Source organism: Phalangium opilio, unplaced genomic scaffold (assembly GCF_054372755.1).
Source record: "Phalangium opilio isolate 3A_F unplaced genomic scaffold, DU_Popi_V2 ptg000528l_1, whole genome shotgun sequence".
NCBI lineage: Eukaryota > Metazoa > Arthropoda > Arachnida > Opiliones > Phalangiidae > Phalangium > Phalangium opilio.
The window spans coordinates 74,428-97,327 of NW_028324242.1; the positions used below are offsets into that span (position 1 = coordinate 74,428).

Below are 22,900 nucleotides of genomic sequence, written 5' to 3' on the forward strand. Positions count from 1 at the left end.
GTTCGTATCTCCAAGACGTTAAAATTAAAACCCAATCTGTTCGAGTTAAACTTTTATTTTTTCCCCTAACAATCACCTCAGAAGAACTCGCTAGAAAACGGAACAAAAGCGGCTAGTTGGGTACCCTATAATCAGGAAAATAAAAACTGACCAATTTGGGTCTTTAAAAAATTTTACCTACGCCTTTTAATGCTTCGTCCGTAAAGGTGGCGTTATCGGCGTTAAATCTCCATTCCGTTTTAAACTGAAGACGTGAGGGGTAGCGCACTTGCCCATTTTCCGTGGACTTAAGAGTAAACGCAACGTTGAGTTCTACTTTTTAAGTCTCCTAAATTTTAGAGTGGAAAATTTTTTACTAGATTAGTCACGTGTGAATAGTAGTTCTTGTTGCAGTAACAAGGTGGCGCCTGAAGCTTATGCCCAATGTAAAACCGGGGTACTATGGGTAAACTTTACGGCCAAGCATGGGAGGGCCCTCTCGTGTTAGCGATATAGAGTATGATTGCCACTCCAGCGAGTTTAAGCTTCCCTCCTCCAAGATTTCCATTTTAGAAACTGTCCAGTCTCTTGGAGATAATCCCGATCCTTTTGAACTCTCGTTTCTGTTAAGGGGGGTGTTTAATACGATATCTTGAAAGAAGAACTTGTTTTATCTTGTTTTCTAATCTTTCATAATATAACTAGAATGATGTGGATTTGACACATTGATGACCGCGGAGACTTTCGCCGCTAATATTAACTCCCATCTCGCGCCCTCTCTTTTACCAGCCGATTTTTAAAACTACAATTATCCCGCGCAATTTCTGTTTCCCAGGAGCTCTAATAAGCTCCGCTTAGAGCTAGCTAGCTGGAAGCTATTTTCCAAGAATAAGATTAAGATTATCGCGAGAATTATCATCGGTTGAAGAGCGGTGTAATATCATAGAGATTTCATCAACGAGTGATTGCGCTTTTATGTCCGAAAGACGATGACCAGTAGATGTTGAAAACCCCGTATTCAATATCCTATTTGTATCTTTAGAGGAGATAGTTTGAACTTGTAGTGTCTGAAGTTTTGTGGTTGAACCTTCCACGTTCAAATCAGCGTGATAGTAAGACCAGGGAGTCTATCCTCCCTGGTAAGACTAAGGAGCAGAATTTCAACTTGTGAAGTGCGGATCAAATATAGAAAGACGTCAGAACTCAAGGCCGGCCCACAAAACCCGCATAGGGATATGGGGCACATAGATTCCTATTAACTGTATCTTTTCCTGATTCTGATCATTTAATAATTTGACTTAAGCTGGCTTTCATTCAGTACTATCCATGCAAGCCTCAAATAAATAATAACAGCGTAAGTAAAATTTAATTTTTTTTTGGCTCAAATATGACGTATCCTTGGAGCTACAATGAAAATGTGTTTTAAAGATGTTTAGAACCCATAGACGCGGGCGTCATGCAGTCTGGTACGGTCTAGTGCACAAACGAAGGGGATACTTTACGCGTAAATGAAGATATGACCGTATAACCCAGGGACAGCGTTTCTCTACAGCGCTGTTAGTACTCCAGAGGTCCCCGTCATTAAAATTCGTCGTCTAGATTATTGCGTACGCGTATATTCCTTCCGGTTAAGCGGCGGTAGCCTCAAAGACTCCTATAGGAGACATTCCATAACTGGGTAACAAGCTATCCTCTTCAATGGCTCGCCGAAAAACGCGTACATTTTTAACGACGACTCGATGTTTAGTCACATGTCCACATTTATTATTAATTAAAAAGGGCCTTCCCCCACTATAGCTATAACCCAAAACCATAAGCGGAGAAAAATCACTGACTGGTGCGACGCATCTGGTGACGCTTTCGATTGACAAAAGAATGGAAATTTAACACGACCCGGCTCGACGTTGCTTGTTTTTACATCTGGGATTTTATAGATTTTTACAATGAAACTTAATATAGTTTCAATGTGTCGACTAATCTTTGAGGCTCTTCATTTCGTAAGAATTGGGATTATGAAGTTAGATGAATTCCATAAAAGTTCTGACTGACTTATTATCAACGCCCAGCCCAAACCGCTTAACTTAGCAAGCTGAAATTTTGCCAGGACATTACTCTTAAGTAGTAGGTACTCGTAAAGAAAGAGTTTTTCCAATCAGCGGCCATCTTCTAAAATGGCAGCTGAAAATGTACGGTCGTACGTTTCAAACGATTTGAGTACTTATTATTTCATCTTTCTTCTGAGACTGAAGTCCCCATCGTGCATGCTGATGAAAACTTCACAAAAGTTGAAGACATGTCTAATAGGTGTATTTCCAATGATACCTCTAACACGCGAGTGTCACGAATGTACCATTATTTACTGACTAAACGGATCTGAACGTCCAGGCAGCAATTTTCACCTTATTAAGTTTAAGTCCCATGACGGTAAACGAGTTTTTAGAGAGGCACGAAAAGAAAAGTACACCTATTAAAATAGCTAAAACCTTATAGTCAAATAATCGACACCTTTGAGTAACATCCAAATTTGTTCCTGACCGGCTGGCTGGCTTACCTGGCTATTTGGTAATTTTATTCGGGCGGCACATGGTTTGTAGTACCAACAAGAACCGAATAATCTTTTGGAAACCCACGTATATCGTGACCGGGCCTCATTAGCTTTGATATAACCATAAGTTTATTATTCTATAAGTATGACACTTCGTAATGCCAGATAATGAAAGCTAGTTCGAGAACGACTGCACCCGGTTTTGCAGGACTTTCATCTTCCTATTTTGTCACTCTGCATTACTAAGGCTTTGACAGCGCCTCACCAGGCCTCCTTCGCTTTATCTATGGCCTACCTCATTCACTTCTTTACAAAGCTCCAGTTTCTAAGTTACCAGTGACAAACTTATGGTGAATATATCTTATGAGCTTATACGATATAACGAAAAATCCATACCGCGCTCTGGAGTTGTACCTACGTGGCCCTCGTACTATAGGTTTGGCTTCAAAAACGAACCGTTCACGAAATTTAGGGGTAATATCTGCAAAGGAGGGGGGGGGGAGGCGGCTTTTTTTCCGAATACGAATGCTCGTTATTATTACGCGTTATCGGAGTGGGGATCGGCGTGAAAATTGAACCGTTTAGCGGGGCAGCGCCTCACGATTTTCCATTGAAAATATTTCGTCCTTTTTATTAATCGTAAACTTCTAGGAGGATTAACCCAGATCATTTTTCTCGCATAATTCCCGCCCAATTTGTTTAGCGCGTTTTATTTAAATATTTCAATTTATATTCTGTTGTTTTACCTACAAAAGAATCGCGTCCTACCACGGCGCATTGAACTGAATTGATATTTCTTTTATTTAACAGTTGGGAAGCCAACCTGTTCATAATCTTGATTGGACTTGCTGACCAACTCATTGAACAAGACAAGTATGAAACACCGTGTATACAGTAGCCACGTACGTCTCGGTGGTCGGTTTTTACGTGTAAGCAATGGATTATTTTGGGTAATTCAATTTTGACACGCTCTATAGCTTCGTTTAACGTTTTAATCCCCCAAAGCTATAAATACTAGCATAATTTTCTGCTCTCCGATCTTCGGCGGCGTATCCAGTATATATATTGGAGTTGCCATTTACTCTATAGGCCTAGCTAATTCTGTCGAGAGGGAAAATTCCGTTATGGCTTGTTGCCTTCCTGATGGACGCGAACATTGCAATCTTTTATTATTTTTAACGTTGCTGATCTAGTCAGAAACACATTTCGTGTAAACCCGAGTAACTGCCTCTTTCCCAAAACAAACGCGTGCCCTTTTAAGATGACCCCTAGTCGTGGGACGAAGCCAGAATCCAGTCGGAATTATATGAAGGATATTAGGCCCGAGTCAAACAAAAGAAACTTCTATTTTTAATGCATTTATTTGACTGCGCTCTATGACTCTAAAAAAATACAAAAATATAAAAAACCACACTAATCGTTTTTGAGATGACGGATGATGCAAGGAGAGCTATGGTATTTCTTTCGGTTTCATTTTTAAAAGGGGAACCATTTTTTACGTAATGCCAAGAGCAACAAATCGTTTAATTTCTTTGGGGAGCACTTTCTACTCTTAAAAGTTTCGCTTTATTACTTCTTGACGGCGGGGAATGGGGCGTTACAGTCTGGCTTAGTGTATCGTGAAATACTGATGATACATAACGCGCCATTATTATGCACCGATTTCCTCATCGTTTGCATTGGAAACCAACCAATGTGGCCGGGTACTCTTTTCAAAGGCAACGCCAAAAACTTTGGGTAATGTATATTTCGGCGGAAAAATCCACTACGAGGATGCGGAACAGAAGTGTATTATACTTGTCTTCGAGAGAGAAGTGTACCAGCACAAAGCGGTGGGGTAATTATAACATGTTTCTTCGCAACATCCCTTAACATTTGGAGCCAGGTTACTAAACCGAATCACATACGCGATAAATAGTTTCCATCTATTAGCCAAGGCGCATGCGCTTGTGGATTTTTGTCCCAGTCCCACGTTAAGACAATCAAGGTTTGTGGGTTCATTGCTGAGGATTTAGTATCAAACAGTAATTATAGAATTGACCCTAGCACGGTGCGATAGTTACCCATTTGAAGTGTGATGAGCGGGAGAGCAAACAAAAAGGGACTCCCTCGCCTGGGAAGGATCATGCTACATAACTAAAGTATTAAGAGGATACGGAGTGTCACCCTTCTTCTATTATCCCCTTCTGGTAGTATAAACAGTCAGAGTGAGCGCTAGTATCTTCAGGAATAAGACCAATACACTTTTAATAAGAGTTGATAATCTGAAATAGGCTAAATATCATAGTTTGACCTACAAATTGAGGCTCGAGGTTAAACACAGGCGCTATACATCAATCTAGATACTTCTAATAAAGCCCGAATAATTCGTACGGGATTTACAAGGACTAGTTGAAAGACTGAAACTAAAGGAACCCAAGTCGCCGGCGAAAGTCACTTCCCCGAAGTGTTATAGATGATGTTCCCTTTAACAGTAGTTCCGCCGTCTAGTAAGAGCCAAAGGAACAACTTATCGAGCGATACTCTTGGAATACATTCCCTTAAATAATCTCGCATTAAATACTACCCAAGTATCTAAAACCCCATTAGACTAAAAGCAAGCGTCGTACTACTTTCGTACGAAGTGGGCGGTTTATTCTTTGATGATTTATGTATTTCCTGGGATTTTCATTGAATTTCACTGGTCAGAAAAGTCAAGGGCTACCATCGCCCAATTTCCGAAAGGATGTTCGCGATTCTCGGGCTCTAAGGTTTCCTTAGGGATGAACTGGCGGCGGAGTGGAGGACAAACTAGGGAACTTAGGCGGGTTATTTGTCATTGATATGATGTTACGAGACTTAGAAGTAGAACCTGACCCTCTAATGGAATATTTTCATCAATCAGACGGTACTTAACTTTAGGATGAAAAGTTAGAAACGCCCATATGGAACCAAGAGTTAACCACCCCAAGTAGGCCTATCGCGCGCGTCCCCAAGTCCCAATAGAGTCCGTTAGCCGAAATTATTAACAACCTTATATGAATAATATCAGAAACAAATTTTATTTTTATTTGATTACATTGAATTGAATTGAATTAACTTAATTCTTCGTCACTTTCGCATAAAAATTCTTGTATTTCTTTTTTCATGACGCGCCTGTAAAACATTAATAACAATGTTAGGGCAGATGAGGCCGTAGTTCGGTTCAGTTCGGTACCTTCTGGCGTTGTTTCCCAGTTCTTTTACAATATGTTCAGGCATAAAACGCGAACCATTCGCTTCTCTGGCTAAACATTGACACGAATAACATAACTCGGAACTTATATTCTGCCTGAAAACATAAGAATACATTATATTTGCTAAGCCTTGGCGTCGATAACAAAATCCCCAAAAACCAAGGCTTAAATGTGTATAAAAAAGGCGCCATCTTACCACTCTATACCAGTTGAATCACTGCAAGAACAATCCCCGTCGCAACCTTCTTTGATCGCGCTTTTTTGCATCTTGCAGAGTTGTTGCGATAGCAATAGTGCCTCAAGGGCGCCATATTTTTCAATTTCTGACGTATCCAAATGGGACTGTTTAAAAATAACCTTAAATCCTTGATATAATCCAATTAAACTACGTATATTTTATTAACTACCGAGCATAGAACGCATTTTTCTTTATGACTCGACGCGTTTGAGATTGTGGAGCATATTTTATCTCCAGTTCGAAATATTGTAGGGATTGTGGCGGGAAAATCTTCTTGAAGACCATTAACAAAGGTTTCAGTTAATTTTCTAATACTTCCTTTCGCGCCAATCTAAAACGCCGGTAAAATTTTAGATATTCGCGGTTTATAAGAGACGGCGGCGCGCGCATCCTCTTGCCAAGTGGCGACATCTAGCGGAATTTAGTATACATACCATTGTGCTTAATGTTGGTATAATTACGCTATTTAACTTTAAGTAGTGATTATACAATGCGAGATCCCTCATTTGAAACTCCCTATAAATTATTAATCTATAAAATTAAACCCTTTAAACCCTTTTTAAGATTTGTACCTTAGAGGTCTTAATATTGAAACTCCGTATCTTTTATCCTCAAAACCCTTAAATAAATAAAATACTCGTAATTAAATTAATTAATTAATTAATTAATTAATTAAATGGGATAGGAACTTACAACGTAACTCGGTATCTGATTGCCTCTACCTAAAGCGATACCGCTAAGCATTTCAACAGCTAATAGAGAAGAGGTATCTCCGACAAATACATGATTAAATTTAAGTCTTTGCCCAATTTCTGATATTAATCTTAATCTCAATTGTTTAATATAATCCTCTTTGGATGATAAATGTGGTAGGGCTTTTAAGGCTGAAGTTAATTTCTCGTTAGTTTTAAATACGCTGTTAATTTCAAAGCTTTCTGGGCTGAGTTCTTCGTAAAGACAATTTTCAATTAAGGTAATGTCACAAAAATACTAAAAAATGATTTAAAATATTTAAAATTAGTTAATATTAATTATAATAATTAATAATAGACTCATTAGTACCATTTCTAATGAGGAAATATAACACGGCAATCCTGATGCAATCATATTTTTAATAATCTGTTTACTTTCTTCTAAATTATTTTCACCATTTTCTAAAACAAAAGTGGCCGTGTTTTTTTAGAGATCAAGAACATGTATGTTTAAATCATTTTAAATACCATGAACATATAGTAAAGATGGGTGAAACTTTATTCTTTTATGGGATGAATCAGAGAGGCCCTGAAATTATATCTTTAATTAATTATGTTTTTTTTATTAAAAATTCAAGTTCTGACCAATCCCGTACTTGTAAAATCATGTGTAGCATCGCAGTTGAAGCTTCACCTCCTGAAAATGCTATAAGTATTTTATCTCCGTGTCTAACAACATGGGCTTTTCCAATGGTTGACCGAAATTTATGTGTACAATATACTACAAAGCATGGACTATAATATAATATATAAATTTATTAAAGTAATTAATTTATTTAAATGTATATTAAACAATAATTAATACTAACTGGCATATAAAGTCCTTTCCATGATACACCAATGGTCCTTTCTCTTGACATTTCTTGCATATTCCATCCTTAATTCCACTTTAAAGTAATTAAAATTAGTTAAATAAAAGGGAAATTTAATTCTATTCTATTCTATGCTATATTAAAATGAACCTACTTTAATCTTAGTTGTTTAGCTTCCTCACTTTGCTTCATTAATTCATCATTCGCGTCTTGATCCACGGAGCACATGGTGTTTTGTTCTTTAAATTTAGCGGGAAATTGTCACGAGATGTAAATGCAATTTTTGCGCCAAATCTGCTGGTGTAACTGTACAAAGCGTTCTATGTTTGGAATTGGTGACGCAACGCTTAATTTTATTTCAAAATATAAAACTTATTGATTTGGAAATATCGCGTATAAATTAAATTGGGCAGTAAAACAAGAAAGATTAAATTATTTACGAGGCAATAAACCTTTCGCCGAGGCTTACCCAAATATCAAAACGCGTACGCGACAATTGAGTTGAGAAAATTACCACTAGATTGGTCGATATAAGACCCAATTAACTATATAACGCGCTTGTGGCGACATCCCGATGCAACCAAACGAACTAAAAGAAAAAGCGGGAAGAACCAATTAACTACATCACGCGCTTGTGGCGCCATCTCGGTGCAACCATGGGAACTAAAAGAAAAGGCGGGAAATTTGACTGATTTCAAGAATACATTTCTTAATCCTAGGTTTCGAGATGGCGACACCATCGCGTGATAAACTTTGAAGCTGTCCGTCCGTCCCAATGTTTTCAAAAGTGTCCCACGTACCCCAATAGGCAGGTTAATGCAAAGGCCACTCTAGTGGAACTTTTCTCAACTCAACGTACGCACGCGACCTCACTCACGAAACATGACGTAACGATGACGATTATTGGACGCTCCCTGACGTCATACGACCTTGAATACGCTGATGGGAAGATTCGCTCACGAGGAAATCGAAAATTCTACATAAAAAAATGTGGAAAATATTAATTAAAGATTAAATGTAAGTAATTAAAGTCGTTGAAAATATATTTACGAACGTTAATATAATTGCTTTTAAACTATAATTACGCTATTCATTATTTTAATACGAATATAAATGGAGAAAAGCAATTTTTGTCCAAGGCTTAGCAATCATAATTTTAATAAAGCTCATATATTTATATCAGATTCAATAATTTTGGTGATAATGTTTGGCCACCGTTCATTGAACCGCATATGGAGACTTAGTAACACCTGTTATTTAAAAAAGTATGCAATCTACTCGAATATTGTTTCACCCGGAAGTAGTTGTCATTTCAACTATCAACAACATCAAAACATAAACAACTTAGCCATGTTTAAACAATGCAAAGTTCCTTTTAAAAACTTATATACTACTATAACTACTTTACCACAGAGAGGTGAGAACCGTTTTACTGGTGATATATTAAAAGTACTTAACTATGTTTAAAATAGAAGTATAATATTTTATTTTAGGATTGGTAACTAATAGTGGGGAAGATACAAAAGCAAAGTTGAATAAAACAGAAGCTCAGGAAAATGAGATTACCTCGGAAGAAGAGGAGAAAAAGTTATCACTATTTCAGCGTTACAAAAAGATGGCTAAGGAGTATTGGTATGTTTTAATACCCGTACATTTGGCCACATCAACACTATGGTTTGGAGGGTTTTTCTACGCTTCAAAGTGGTAAATTAACTATTAAAATAATCATTTAATTAGTTTATTTTAACGTTTTATTATTGTATTTCAGTGGCTTTGACATTGTACCCTATTTGGAATATTTTGGTGCTAGTGATACTATAATACGTCCCTTCAAAACTTCTAGTTTGGGTCATGTAGCGGTAGCTTGGGCTTTGTATAAAGTAGCTACACCAGCTCGTTACACGCTCACTTTAGCCGGCACTACAATGTCAATAAAAGCTTTGACCAGTCGTGGTTTAATTAAACCGATGCCTTCGAAGGAAAACATCAAAGCTATTTATCAACAAAAGAAAGACGAGTTTCAACAGAAAAAAGATGAATTTATTCAAAGAAAAACTAAATCCGACTAATTTTACAATTGTAGATATATTGTATAATTTTAAAATTTCATGTTAAGTTTGTCCTGTTGTGTAGGTGTTTCAAATTTCAGTCATTCTAATTAATAAAAATATGCTTGTACGAGACTGAGTTGAATGTGTGTTTTATTTCAAAGTTTTGAAGGTAGATGGCGCTCGCGACTGTAGTACTGTTTTGGGGCCCTTGGGGGGGGGGGGGTTATTTTTTCCCAGGGGTAATGTAGGCTTCTCCCTAGTGGTTTTCTTAATTCTATATTCCACCATAGCCCACTCGATCACGCGCAACACGACAACTTTTGATGATTATTCAAAGGAACCCAAAATTAACATTAAGTTCTACGGGAGGTGGTCAGTTTTTTGGCCAGATCCTTTGTCCTATACATCCGAATGACCTGAAATGTTAATGAGACGTGTGTTTTGGCGTGCTTTATTATACTAAAAAGGGTCCAAGCTTCTAGAGTGGATAGTTTTTCTTATAAAAATTATTTTCCAAAATCAAAATGATGGCTTCAGTGCTTTGCTAAGACTGAATCAGGGATAGATTTAATTTTAGAAGTAGGAATGGAGAACGGTTAGTATAGAGCCCCTCCCTTCAACACGTAACCAAAAAATTAAATTTTCTTACTGGCTCACAAAAACTACGTATTGGTGACGTTGCTGACACGGAGGGCCAAAAATACGTAATTCCTGTTTACCTCTGTCGCTATGACTACGACCCCTTGCGCGTTGTACAGATAAGCGGCGTCTTCACAGGGGTTCAAAATGGAACCGTCTAAAAGCGAGGGTGTGGAAATTATTCGGGAATTGTTTTTAATAGCAATTAAGAAGGTAGTTAGTGAATTTGGTTCCGGTGTTTTGGATTTGGACTACAGATGTAAGGGTGAAAAGTGCTCGCTAATTCTTTCCCTGATTATACTTAGTTGTCAAGGGGGGGGGGAGGAGAAAAAAGCTTCCTCGCAGCGGTAGTCTGCTTGTTCGATGACATTCTGAAGCTTCTAGCGTTTTTTTACTGCATTAATTTTTTATCAGTATCCAAGAGAGAGAGGGATAGGATATAAACAGGGATAGATTTAATTTTAGAAGTAGGAATGGAGAACAGAGTAATGTGGGCGCGCGTCAAAGTCCCGGACCCCCCTTCCACGGGACGGAGGGGTATGAAAGAAGAGACGGGTCATAGCGACAGAGGTAAAAAGGAATTGCGTATTTTTCGCCAGGTGCTCTATCCTGGCGCTATGAGTCGGACTGAAGTAAATACTAACCGTTCTCCATTCCTGCTTCTAAAATTAAATCTATCCCTGATATAAAAGTGGTACGAGCATGTAGTAGTAGTATTAGCAAGAAGCGATATCTAGTTTACTAGGGAGAAGCTATAAGATGCCTAAGTATTCGCGCGCCATAGTCCCAGTCCCCCTTTCAAAATAAAAGGGGGGACGTAAAAGGAGGCCGGGCTATTTCGGAATTTTCATCATTCGCGTCGCGCTGACGTGAGTTTTCAAGAACCAATGAGATGCTGGTTGTAATTTAGAGGCGGCGGGGATTAAGTACGGACCTAAGTTTGGACTGGAGATAAAGCTAGAAATGTGGCGAATTTATACCTTCTCCCTAGTAAACTAGATATCACTTCTTTCTTGGTATTAGCAGGGATAGATTTAATTTTAGAAGTAGGAATGGAGAACAGAGTAATCTGGGCGCGCGTCAAAGTCCCGGACCCCCTTCCCCCCACGGGACGGAGGGGTATGAAAGAAGAGGCGGGTCATAGCGACAGAGGTAAAAAGGAATTACGTATTTTTTCGCCTTCCCCGTCAGCAACGTCATCAAAACGTACTTTAAGTGAGCCTATAAGATAATTTAAACTTTTCGTTACGTGTTGGAGAGGGAGGGGCTCTATACTGGGGCTATGAGTCGGACTGAAGTAAATACTAACCGTTCTCCATTCCTGCTTCTAAAATTAAATCTATCCCTGGTATTAGTAATTAAATTAGTAACTTGAAAAATATGCTAAATACAAAGGAAAATATTACATTCGCAATAGAGAATTACTAGATTTGAAAGTTGTATTCCCGCCTAATCTAGGTCTAGATTTAATATCTGCATATTGAGGAAGGTAAGCTCTTTCAGTTCGTAAAAGGGTCCCAAAAATTAATTTGAAAAATATATTTCTTTAATTTGGTTTGTGAAAAGGCGTTCTTAAGTGTTTAATTTTGATCCCTTACATGTTCTTTCAGTTACATATTCGGTTTGAACGTTTCTCTTCATCCCAGCCCCCATCCTCCTTACATCATGAAAGGTAAGACTCGATTTACATATTATCAACTCTACATTAGCTTTCAGTAGTAATACTTCTCAAGTAAGAGAAAGTATGTTAAATTATTTTTAACAAAATCGTTTGATGTCCATCTAACGATGGTGGCATTGGTTTGGCTTAGTCCGAAGAAGAACAAGTATCGTTCGTCTTTTTAAAGGGAGAGTGAAAAGAGGAATTTTCGATTTCAAAGGGTGGGGATTATGATTTGTCTATAACAGTGCTATGTACAACGCGCGTGATAATGAACGCGCTTAGAGAGAAAAGGGATAAATTGTGTTAAGGTGATATTTTTCATTCATTGGTGATTTTTAAAGGGGAAATGCTTTTGATTTATCTATAACAATATAATGCGGATGTACTGTGAAAATATTAATGAACAAACAGTAATATCTGTAATTTCTTTTATGAACACGCAAATTTATCATATCGCCTTACCTAAAATGAGAAATTTCATTCTCTCTTTAAAATTTCTCATACTTTAAGCCATGACTATTCTAAGAATCCGAAATTTCTATACAATAAAAAGTTCGGGATTTACTTAGAGAAAGGGCTCAAATTGGGTGTTTTACCGAATTCTTTCCCTTTCAAACGCTTCCGGTCATAAATCCGTGTTATAAATTTATATGACGCGATATGTACGCGTCGGCATCGAGAGCACTTTTCACTCGTTAGGGTAGGTCATCGAGGGGCTTTTCACTCGTTAGGGTAGCGCGTCGAGGGGCTTTTCACTCAAATACGATACGATGTGGCACTGGCTACTATTACGATCCCAGCCCTTGGGTCGTCTTGTTTACCTTTTATTTATTAGAAAATTTTGATTTGTTTGTTAAATCGAATCTTTCGTGTTCAAGCATTATTATTTGCCGATTCAAGCAAATTAATTGAATATTTCTGTTCAGTTCTATCATTTATTATTATCATTTATTTATTTATTATAATTGCAGATGTTCGGTATTGTTTCAAACGTTCCTGGCAATTCCGGCGTTACTCCATTCCTTTCCGTCATATTGGTATTTTCTTCTAAGCTATAAATGTTTATGTTTTGAGGCATACCAAGTACAATATACGAGGGGTCCGACATTCCATAAAAAGGGTTGAGAATTTCGTGATTTTCTCTTTGATTTCGTAATTTATCGATTTCTTGAAAGATTTCGCGAGAAGCGTACGGGATTTCGTGTAAATGTCGGACCCCTCTACAATGTATAATTTAATAGTGAGATTAATGTAGTTTATAGTGTCACCGAGGGGCTAAACACTCGCGCATTCTGGCATCAGTGTAGGGAGAGAAAATTTATTTTTTGAATCCATCCACCGGACTGAAACAATGGTTGGGTAGTTTCTTTTGTTTATTAATTGGTCTTAGTTCCGAGGTAATTAATAATTATTTAGCAACTCTGGGTTATCTAAACAAATAATTTAATACGAAGTTATAACAAGACGACCCAAGGGCTGGGCTCGTAATAGTAGCCACATCGTACCGTACTTCGACGCGCGTCCTTTAACAGTGGTAAAACATGGTACCATTAAAAGAAGTACAGAAAATCAGAGTGAATAGCCCATCGATACTCTAACGAAAAATTAGAACCCTTAATCCTTATTTCAATAAATTTACTTACGTTATAAGTACAAGCTAGTACTTTCTTTTAAAACTGTTCCCGATTTGTGGAGAAACAGACGTGTTTTGGGAACGTTCCCCTTTCGCTAGCTTGATAGAGAAGCTCTCCAGGATTACATTTTAACAAATCTTGTTTTACAAATACGAAGGTGTATTTTGGTTACTTTTAAGGGTTGGTCGCTTTAGAAATTGAAAGCTCAAGGTTTTTACTTCCGTTATTTTTGTATTCAAGGTTGGGTGGGGTTTTTTTTTTACTGTTGTTCACTTGCACGCTTAATCTATACATGGTTAATAATATTTACGCAATTTTTCAACACTCAGTGACTTTACGCGCTTCCTATCTGGACGCAAAAGCATAATGCTACGTTTTGCCACCAAATACTCTGGTTTTCCATCCTAACAACCTCGTTTTCCACCGTAGGATATTAGCGTGGAAAAGCGGTGGAAATTCTAAGCCGATTAAAATTTGTTAATAATAGAAATTTTCTTATTATTTTCAGTACCTGGACTCAACACTCGGAAGTTACACGTTTATAAAAATATTCTTATTATTTTCAATATTAATCTTTTTAATAAAATCTAATGTATCAATGAAATGTATTTCAAAATAAAAACTTGCATTATATTATTTGATAAAATTATTTCTATTTATAAGCTTATTAATTATAGTTACGGCGTCAAATAATAAACATAATAAATGACTTTAACCAAAGTTATAATGAATGATTACACATTTTTGAAAAGTATTTTAATTACAAATTTTTATTAAATCCGATTGTATCAAATGGAATGTATTTCGAAATAAAATATTACATTAATATTTATAAGTCTGCCTGATCGAAATTTATTTTTACTTGTAAGCTTACTAATTACATTTAGTGACTAAGGTATAGAAACTTGCTCCATACCTCTGAGTATGATTAAAATGCTTTCCCAACATGGTAGAGCCGTGAGTCGAGTATGATGACGTGAGACCAATGACACACTCTTAATTTAAGAACAGTCAGAATAACTGGCTTTATCCAATGAATATTTTGAATACAGTATCAAAGTTATAATGAATGATTTTTATTTAACAGTGGGCTTGTTTATGTGTGTGGTAGTGAACGGACTAATCATACCTATATATATATATAGACCTGTGACGTCAGATCACGTGACCTATGACGTCAGATCACGTGACCTATGACGTCAAATCACGTGACTAATGACGTTAGATCACTTGATATGACGTCAGATCACGTGACCTATGACGTCAAATCACGTGACTATGACGTCAGATCACGTGACCTATGACGTAAAACCACGTGACTATGAGTCAAATCACGCGACCTATGATCACGTGACTATGACGTCAGATCACGTGACCTATGACGTCAGATCACGCGACCTATGACGTAAAACCACGTGACTATGACGTCAAATCACGCGACCTATGACGTCAAATCACGTGACTATGACGTCAAATCACGCGACTTATGACGTCAAATCACGTGACTATGACGTCAAATCACGTGACTATGACGTCAGATCACGTGACCTATGACGTAAAACCACGTGACTATGACGTCAGATCACGTGACTATGACGTCAGATCACTTGACTATGACGTCAGATCACGTGACTATGACGTCACATCACGTGACCTATGACGTCAGATCACGTGACCTATGACGTCGCCGAGGTAATTGACTTGTGACGTCACGACAGATGTTAATGGTAATGATTGTCCATTCAGTTAGGCCTAGCGTTCATTCATTTAGGCCTAGCGTTCATTCATATAGGCCTAGCAGTGTTCAGCTATTTGGATTTCGTGCCCGGGGTATGGCGCACCCGAGTCCGCGCATAGGTGCTTTTAGCGCCCCCCAACGTTGGAAATGTATTTGGTTACAGGCAAAGTTCAGACGGCTCATTCGGTCCTGGAAGCCGCCGAGGTCAGACGGGTCATTCTTTGCCTGGAAACCGTCTAGGTCAGACGGCTCATTCGTTGCCTGGAAAACATCGAGGAGGGTCGCTTTGGAAAAACCTTTCCAGCTCAGCTGATCGTGATCCCGGCTTTTGAGGAAGATTCTTGATAGCCCAGCCATTTCACTGATCGTTTTTGCCGAGGACGCAAGCCGAATTGGAAGTTCTTCAACGGCGGCCATTGCTTCGCCTCGTGGTGCTTTAACAGTCCGTAAGCCTAACTTTACAATAATCCAAACTCATCTAGCTCCCCTTAAATTATTTATTTTATTTCAAGTATTTAAATTAATTAGCTAGTGTTAAATGTTAGTGAATTTTATTTATTTATTAAAAATCAAGTACCACAAATAAAATTTTACAACGAGATCTTGGACAAAAGAGAATCCCTTAATAAATGGTTTAGGTGCTATTATTTAAAGATATTAAACGGGGTACGTTATTAATTTAGAGATAACGCGACAGATTTCCGGAAATCGGGTCCCGCCGAGAGAATTTTAAAACACGAGGACCCTAAGCCTAAATTAAACTGTGTCTTATTAAACTCTAGTTATTTACGGATACTGTCTGTGGGAATAGTTTTAAAATAAATGGAAGGTTTTCCTAAAATTAGTTTAGAGGCTATTATTAATTAATTTAGAGATAAAGCGACAGATTTTCGAAAATCGGGTCCCGCCGAGAGAATTTTAAAGCCTAAATTAAACTGTGTCTTATTAAACTCTAGTTATTTACGGATATTGTCTGTGGGAATAGTTTTAAAATAAATGGAAGGTTTTCCTAAAATTAGTTTAGAGGCTATTATTAATTAATTTAGAGATAAAGCGACAGATTTTCGAAAATCAAGTCCCGCCCGCAGAGATAGTTTTAAGACACGTCGACGTTTGCCCTAAGCCTAAGTTAACCCTTGTCCAATTTCGACTAGAGATTTTATTTGTGGGTTCTACCTGTGGGAATAGTTTTAAATAAAGATCAGGTTTTAATAAAATTAGCTAAGAAGATATTTTAAATTATTATGCTATTAAAAGGGGCAAGCAATTTAGTTTAAATAAATGTCGTTTTCCTAAAATCAATTTAGGGGATATTTAAATTAATTTCATTATTAAACCGCGTATTTTAAAATAAATAAATAGAAGATTTTTCTGAAATTAGTTTAGGGATGTTTTAAATTATTTTCATTATTAAGTTATATAATTTAACTTAAAATTAAGGGCTGGTTCACTTAAAACTATTTTCTATACAATTTTGGGAAATAATTAGCTAGCGAGAATATTTAATTCAGGGTGGAAATCGCGGTAGTCAAGTCTTTCTTTAATTTAGGGTGGCAATTAGTTGGTGTAGTTCGTCTCGGGTAGCCAGTTTTTTAAAACAAGGACACCCTCTTCTTAAATTATTTAAATCTACGAGGTTAGTTTGTTAGTAGGCAATAGTTTAATATGTGTTATTAATATGTTTTCATTTATAGATGCTGCAGATATTCTTGGATTTTTCTGTCGCTGGTCATTCCGAGACGTATCCTTCCAGACGACATCCTTTGCTCCGATTGACGCAAGACGAAGCTGTTCTGGACTTGCTATGTATCATTCCTGATGACACGCTTCTTTGGGTTCACGTTACATGATGTCTTCTGGACTTGCTCTTTCTCTCAGCGCTGACTTAAAGATTTGGAGGAAATCATCGAAGCTAGAAGACACAAAATACATCTTTTTTTACTTGAAAATTTTTCATGTAACCACTTAACTTAATTTTTTCGTGGAAATTTTATTTGTAACTACTTATTTTTTTTCGCGTTCAAACTTTAACTTAACCTCTTTAATCTTTTTTTTTGTTCGGAATTTTTGTAAACACTTTGGTTTTTTTGTTTTTTATTGAATAAATTTTGCCTTAAACCTCGTTCTTTCTTTTCTTGAATTTTTAATATACTAGACTTGGTTTCGATTTTTTTGCCTCTGGACTTGGGGGGATATTTTTAGGCCCCTTTTTAAGCTTTTTACTAAATAAAAAAGGCAAAAACATTATAAAAAAAAATTTTTATATAAAAATGTAAAATTTATAAAAAAATTAATAAAAATACAAAAAAAGCACGCAAAAAAGGTCAAAAAAACTACCCTAAGTGTTTTTCTTATGTTTTTGTACCTTCCATAGTAACGAAACTTAAATTTTAAACTTAAGCTACCACCCCCAAAGTAAGCCTTGCGAGCCCAATTTAAATTTAACAAGCCCCTGTTCAACTGGGGAATCATTAAATTTAAACTAAGGCCCGCTATGGAGACCCCAAAAACCAGGAAACTTCGTCCTTAGCATGGGATTTCCAATGAAAGTCCACTCGATGATAGAAGTCCTCCACTAGATGATAGAAGTCTTCCACTAGATGATAGAAGTCCTCCACTCGATGATAGATGTCCTCCACTCGATGATAGATGTCCTCCACTCGATGTTAGATGTCCTCCACTCGAGGTTAGAAGTCCTCCACTCGAGGTTAGAAGTCCTCCACTCGAGGTTAGAAGTCCTCCACTCGAGGTTAGAAGTCCTCCACTCGAGGTTAGAAGTCCTCCACTCGATGTTAGATGTCCTCCACTCGATGTTAGATGTCCTCCACTCGAGAGAATGTTCCTGCGCAAGAGAAATTCTTATTATTATTCAGAGAAAATAGCACATGCATAACTTCAAATTAATTACCTTAATATGAAAATCCACTTGAATATTCTTGCATGATGTAACGTAAAATGTTCGGGCAGAAGACAAATTATTATGATTTGACAAATTGCACACGCGTAACATTCAACTAAATACCTTAGTATGGAGAAGTAAAATAATACCATAAAAACCTAAGCCTTGATTTAATAATAATAATGATAATAATAAAGGTTTTGTTTATAGGAAACCCGCTTAAAATCGTGTTTACTTTTAAAGGACAAAGCGTATGAGCAACCTTCTACCTTAAACATAAATCATAAATTTATTTAGATCCTACAAAACTCCCTCAAAGAGTTGCCAAACGCTTTTCCCCTAAAAATATTTATAATTAAAATCATAAACTAGATGCCTTAATACCGCAAAGGGAATCTCACCCTTAAAATCCTTCATTATTCTTAAAAGGGAGGGCTAGGACCAGTGAGCACCTATTCCATATTTCAGCATTTTATTTATGTCCTGGCGAAAAGAAAAATCCCTAAAAACAACAGGACACGTAGCGCTTTCCTTCTAAGAATAAATAGAATAATAAATAATAAACTAAATAGCCCAATAATTGCCTACAATGTTTGACAGGCTGTCGAAATAGTCTTTTTGCTAATGAGATTCCCTTTAAACGGATAAAATCAAAGTGTAGACCTGAATTGAGAATGGAATTGTCCCGTTAATATTGATAAAATTACCATTAATAAGATTTAATTACTTCACTGAGAGCCTAAAATGTCTACATTGTTTTCCTAGTGAGATTCAGTTTCAACGGATAAAATCAAAGTGTAGACCTGAATTGAGAATGGAATTGTAATGGGTTCATTGACCTGATTAATATAGTGTGCAATTTGTCAAATGATAAATAATTCATTCTAGAATCCAACATAAATTTCTCCTTTGGAAACAGATGATAGCTAAAAAATACAATCTGTTCAATTCAAACAATCTAATACAAAATTAAAAGTATTATCAGCTTAATTGACACAAGCATTTTGAGTAACATTAATTGCACTTTCAAATTAATCATTTAAAATAACGAGAAAGATAATTATTAATACGGTTTAGGGTCAATCTTGAAATATTTGTCAATTAAACAATCACTTTGAATTACTTTTAAACCGACAAAAAGATTGAACAGTAAAACCAGGAATAAATGCAACGCGCAATTAATTAGAAGAATTTAATAAGATTAATTTCAAATATTTTGAATAAGTACGACACAAATGTGAATCATGAATACTGTGTGCCAAAATAAACTTCTAAATTCTTGTGACTACACAAATGGTGCTGTTACCGTGAAAACTAATGGGCTTGACACCCACAGGGCCGGAAATAAGAAAACTTTCATATAGAACATGTGTCCCCTCCTTAGACTAGAAAATTTATAGGACCTTGTCCACTATTGTGTGCAAAAATCCGCGTATCTCTAGTAGGACCACAGTTATGAGCCCCCAAAGTTGGGTGTAATTATGGTGGGATTAGGGGGGGGGCAAATAGGACTATAACATAGTCAAAGGACACCCCCATATCTCTAGTAGAACCACAGTTATGAGCCCCCATAGTTGGGTTTAATTATGGTGGGGGGGGGGCAAATAGGACTATAACAGTCAAAGGACACCCCCATATCTCTAGTAGAACCACAGTTATGAGCCCCCATAGTTGGGTTTAATTATGGTGGGGGGGGGGCAAATAGGACTATAACATAGTCAAAGGACACCCCCATATCTCTAGTAGAACCACAGTTATGAGCCCCCATAGTTGGGTTTAATTATGGTGGGGGGGGGCAAATAGGACTATAACATAGTCAAAGGACACCCCCATATCTCTAGTAGAACCACAGTTATGAGCCCCCATAGTTGGGTTTAATTATGGTGGGGGGGGGCAAATAGGACTATAACATAGTCAAAGGACACCCCCATATCTCTAGTAGAACCACAGTTATGAGCACCCAAAGTTGGGTTTAATTATGGTGGGGGGGGGCAAATAGGACTATAACATGGTCAAAGGACACCCCCATATCTCTAGTAGAACCACAGTTATGAGCCCCCAAAGTTGGGTTTAATTATGGTGGGGGGGGGGGGCAAATAGGACTATAACATGGTCAAAGGACACCCCAATATCTCTAGTAGAACCACAGTTATGAGCCCCCATAGTTGGGTTTAATTATTTTGGGGGGGGGGCAAATAGGACTATAACATAGTCAAAGGACACCCCCATATCTCTAGTAGAACCACAGTTATGAGCCCCCATAGTTGGGTTTAATTATGGTGGGGGGGGGGGCAAGTAGGACTATAACATAGTCAAAGGACACCCCCATATCTCTAGTAGAACCACAGTTATGAGCCCCCAAAGTTGGGTTTAATTATGGTGGGGGGGGGGGCAAATAGGACTATAACATGGTCAAAGGACACCCCCATATCTCTAGTAGAACCACAGTTATGAGCCCCCATAGTTGGGTTTAATTATGGTGGGGGGGGGCAAATAGGACTAAAACATAGTCAAAGGACACCCCCATATCTCTAGTAGAACCACAGTTATGAGCCCCCATAGTTGGGTTTAATTATGGTGGGGGGGGGCAAATAGGACTATAACATGGTCAAAGGACACCCCCATATCTCTAGTAGAACCACAGTTATGAGCCCCCATAGTTGGGTTTAATTATGGTGGGGGGGGCAAATAGGACTATAACATAGTCAAAGGACACCCCCATATCTCTAGTAGAACCACAGTTATGAGCCCCCATAGTTGGGTTTAATTATGGTGGGGGGGGCAAATAGGACTATAACATGGTCAAAGGACACCCCAATATCTCTAGTAGGACCACAGTTATGAGCCCCCAAAGTTGGGTTTAATTATGGTGGGGGGGGGGCAAATAGGACTATAACATGGTCAAAGGACACCCCAATATCTCTAGTAGGACCACAGTTATGAGCCCCCAAAGTTGGGTTTAATTATGGTGGTGGGGGGCAAATAGGACTATAACATAGTCAAAGGACACCCCCGTATCTCTAGTAGAACCAGAGTTATGAGCCCCCAAAGTTCGATATAATGCTATTCCTACGGAGGGGGTATGTTTATTGGTCAAACTGGCCAATGACCCGCTTAGTTTTTAAAAATATTATGGGACATTTTAAAATGTTATTGGACAATGTCCTGTGCTTATTTCCGGCCGTGGACACCCATATTTACACCAATAGATTTGTTAATTGAAAACGTTTTAGAGAACTACAGTTCTGCCGTTAATGGTTTTCTACTCGCTTCAGTTAAGGGCAATATACAGCCAATAACCAAAGCAACAAAAGTGCATTAGTTATTTAGAACTATGGAGTTCCAAATAACTACCATTATGTTTGGTAATCAATATATAAAATCAACTAAGGCTATGTTTTCTTCAAACAGACAATGGTCGTAATTAACAAACCTATCTGGCACCGTTAACGATATATTTTTCACCTGTAACGCTTCATTTCCATTCGTTTGCGATAAAATTTTGGTATTTAATCTAAATTAACCCTTATAAATAAAATATTTACCTGGAAAGATCTCTGTATCCACTGATAGAGGCTATGACTTCCAGCATGGATTTATAATAGAAGCTTACGCTTCTATTATAAATCCATGCTTCCAGCAAACGCAGCACCGCCCCCAAAGACAAAGGCTTAAGCCTTGGTCGTAATTAACAAACGTATTTGGCACGGTAAACCATAAATTTTCCACTTGCAACGCTTAATTTCCGATTGGTAGCGATAAAACTTTGGTATTTAATCCAAATTAACCCTTAAAATGTACATAAAATCATAATATTTACCAGCAAAAATCGGACAGAAAATCGCAGCGGCTAGTTCTCACGGAAATCGACCCCAAAATTTACCTTGATTGAAAAGGATTATGGGCTGCAAACACGGACCGCTAGATGGCGCTGCTGAAGTTAGGCTGCGGCAGACTTCAAAATATGGCGGGAGCGTGCGTTTCAATTGTATTGTTTCTATTTTCTAATATAATTAATAATTTAGTTAATTATAATTTAATAATGTCTTCTAAACAGCCCAAAACACTTTTCTCTACTTTAAAAAGGGGGAACCGGAGTTTATGGATTCCTACAGCTGAAAGAAACACCCTATAAACATGTTTGTCTAATAGGCTGAAACCTGAAATCATCAAACTAATTCCTGTGAAAGCTAATTCATTTTACAGGGGACCCAGTTTTACGTTGATCTAGATCAAATAAAAGTTCTGAAAATCCAAAGTCTTTCTTTGTTTTTGGCCTAATTATTCCTGTTCTTAATTAGAAAATTAGTAAAATAAAAATAGCAATGAAGAAAGAAGATGCTATAGGTTTACCGCCCCATAAATAGGGTGTCCTGTAAGAATAGTCGGGTTGCAATACACGTCAAAATGCTCTCAGAAATTCCACCTAAAATGGTTCAATCGCGAGAGATGCATATTCTTCCCTCCAGTACTAATGACAATGGTCAATAATACCAGAAGTATATAATACTTCTCTTCGAGAGAAGTGTACCACAAAGCGGGGTAAGTGTAACGTCACTCTTCCCAACATCGGAACATTTAGAGCAAGGTTACTAAAACGAATCACATACGCGATAAATAGTTCCCTCATCATTACTCTATTAGCGTTTAAATATTTGGCAAGACGCGCTTGCGCATTTTTGTCCCACGTCCAGACGAGGTTTGTGGGATGATTGCTGGGGATTTAGTGCCAAAC

At 37.5% G+C, this 22,900-nt stretch overlaps 3 protein-coding genes and 1 long non-coding RNA gene across 11 annotated transcripts in view; 2 read left to right on the forward strand and 2 right to left on the reverse strand.

The window, feature by feature from the left end:
* Nucleotides 1–14,161, forward strand: part of LOC149588874 (uncharacterized) — a 75,631-nt gene extending 61,470 nt beyond the window's left edge. For 2 of the 7 annotated variants that reach the window (XR_016379754.1, XR_016379755.1), the window contains 4 exons: nucleotides 3,335–3,474; nucleotides 11,842–11,903; nucleotides 12,866–12,931; nucleotides 14,037–14,161. This is a non-coding gene — a long non-coding RNA (uncharacterized LOC149588874). Of the gene's footprint in view, nucleotides 1–3,334; nucleotides 3,475–3,529; nucleotides 5,417–11,841; nucleotides 11,904–12,865 lie in introns of those variants that run through there. The other 5 variants (XR_016379756.1, XR_016379759.1, XR_016379757.1 and 2 more) reach the window with 4 other exon arrangements.
* On the reverse strand, nucleotides 5,538–8,059 carry Ctu2 (Cytosolic thiouridylase subunit 2). Its single transcript, XM_089861986.1, has 12 exons — nucleotides 7,696–8,059; nucleotides 7,539–7,616; nucleotides 7,326–7,464; nucleotides 7,198–7,258; nucleotides 7,040–7,131; nucleotides 6,671–6,967; nucleotides 6,550–6,596; nucleotides 6,412–6,493; nucleotides 6,147–6,308; nucleotides 5,936–6,081; nucleotides 5,721–5,834; nucleotides 5,538–5,659 (listed from the first exon to the last, which is right to left on the reverse strand). The coding sequence occupies exons 1-12, from the start codon at nucleotides 7,767–7,769 to the stop codon at nucleotides 5,599–5,601; spliced, it is 1,353 nt and encodes a 450-aa protein (XP_089718112.1). The 5' UTR covers nucleotides 7,770–8,059; the 3' UTR covers nucleotides 5,538–5,598.
* LOC149588879 (uncharacterized protein C18orf19 homolog A) lies at nucleotides 8,350–9,728 on the forward strand. Its single transcript, XM_089861990.1, has 4 exons — nucleotides 8,350–8,558; nucleotides 8,725–8,958; nucleotides 9,035–9,245; nucleotides 9,310–9,728. The coding sequence occupies exons 2-4, from the start codon at nucleotides 8,745–8,747 to the stop codon at nucleotides 9,608–9,610; spliced, it is 726 nt and encodes a 241-aa protein (XP_089718116.1). The 5' UTR covers nucleotides 8,350–8,558; nucleotides 8,725–8,744; the 3' UTR covers nucleotides 9,611–9,728.
* A 1,639-nt stretch (nucleotides 14,162–15,800) lies between the features above and the next one.
* LOC149588880 (uncharacterized) lies at nucleotides 15,801–22,410 on the reverse strand. Of its 2 annotated transcripts, none has more exons than XM_089861980.1 (4): nucleotides 21,986–22,410; nucleotides 21,711–21,902; nucleotides 18,175–19,091; nucleotides 15,801–18,108 (listed from the first exon to the last, which is right to left on the reverse strand). In XM_089861980.1, exons 3-4 carry the CDS (start codon nucleotides 18,315–18,317, stop codon nucleotides 17,793–17,795), a joined length of 459 nt encoding a protein of 152 aa, XP_089718106.1. In that variant the 5' UTR covers nucleotides 18,318–19,091; nucleotides 21,711–21,902; nucleotides 21,986–22,410; the 3' UTR covers nucleotides 15,801–17,792. The 2 variants fall into 2 exon arrangements, with proteins under 2 accessions (XP_089718106.1, XP_089718107.1); XM_089861981.1 differs by having other exon boundaries at nucleotides 21,711–21,929.
* Nucleotides 22,411–22,900: the final 490 nt, after the last annotated feature.

Excerpts from the sequence above, each read along its gene's own strand:
- Ctu2 (XM_089861986.1), bottom strand. The coding sequence starts at position 7,769 with ATGTGCTCCGTGGATCAAGACGCGAATGATGAATTAATGAAGCAAAGT. Across the intron at positions 7,617-7,695 it reads GCTAAACAACTAAGATTAAA|TGGAATTAAGGATGGAATAT; the intron begins GTAGGTTCATTT and ends ATTACTTTAAAG. Across the intron at positions 6,494-6,549 it reads TCAATATTAAGACCTCTAAG|GGAGTTTCAAATGAGGGATC; the intron begins GTACAAATCTTA and ends AATAATTTATAG.
- LOC149588879 (XM_089861990.1), top strand. The coding sequence starts at position 8,745 with ATGTTTGGCCACCGTTCATTGAACCGCATATGGAGACTTAGTAACACC. Across the intron at positions 8,959-9,034 it reads AACTACTTTACCACAGAGAG|GATTGGTAACTAATAGTGGG; the intron begins GTGAGAACCGTT and ends ATTTTATTTTAG. Across the intron at positions 9,246-9,309 it reads TTTTTCTACGCTTCAAAGTG|TGGCTTTGACATTGTACCCT; the intron begins GTAAATTAACTA and ends ATTGTATTTCAG.
- LOC149588880 (XM_089861980.1), bottom strand. The coding sequence starts at position 18,317 with ATGGTATTATTTTACTTCTCCATACTAAGGTATTTAGTTGAATGTTAC. Across the intron at positions 18,109-18,174 it reads AAGTGGATTTTCATATTAAG|GAACATTCTCTCGAGTGGAG; the intron begins GTAATTAATTTG and ends TCTCTTGCGCAG.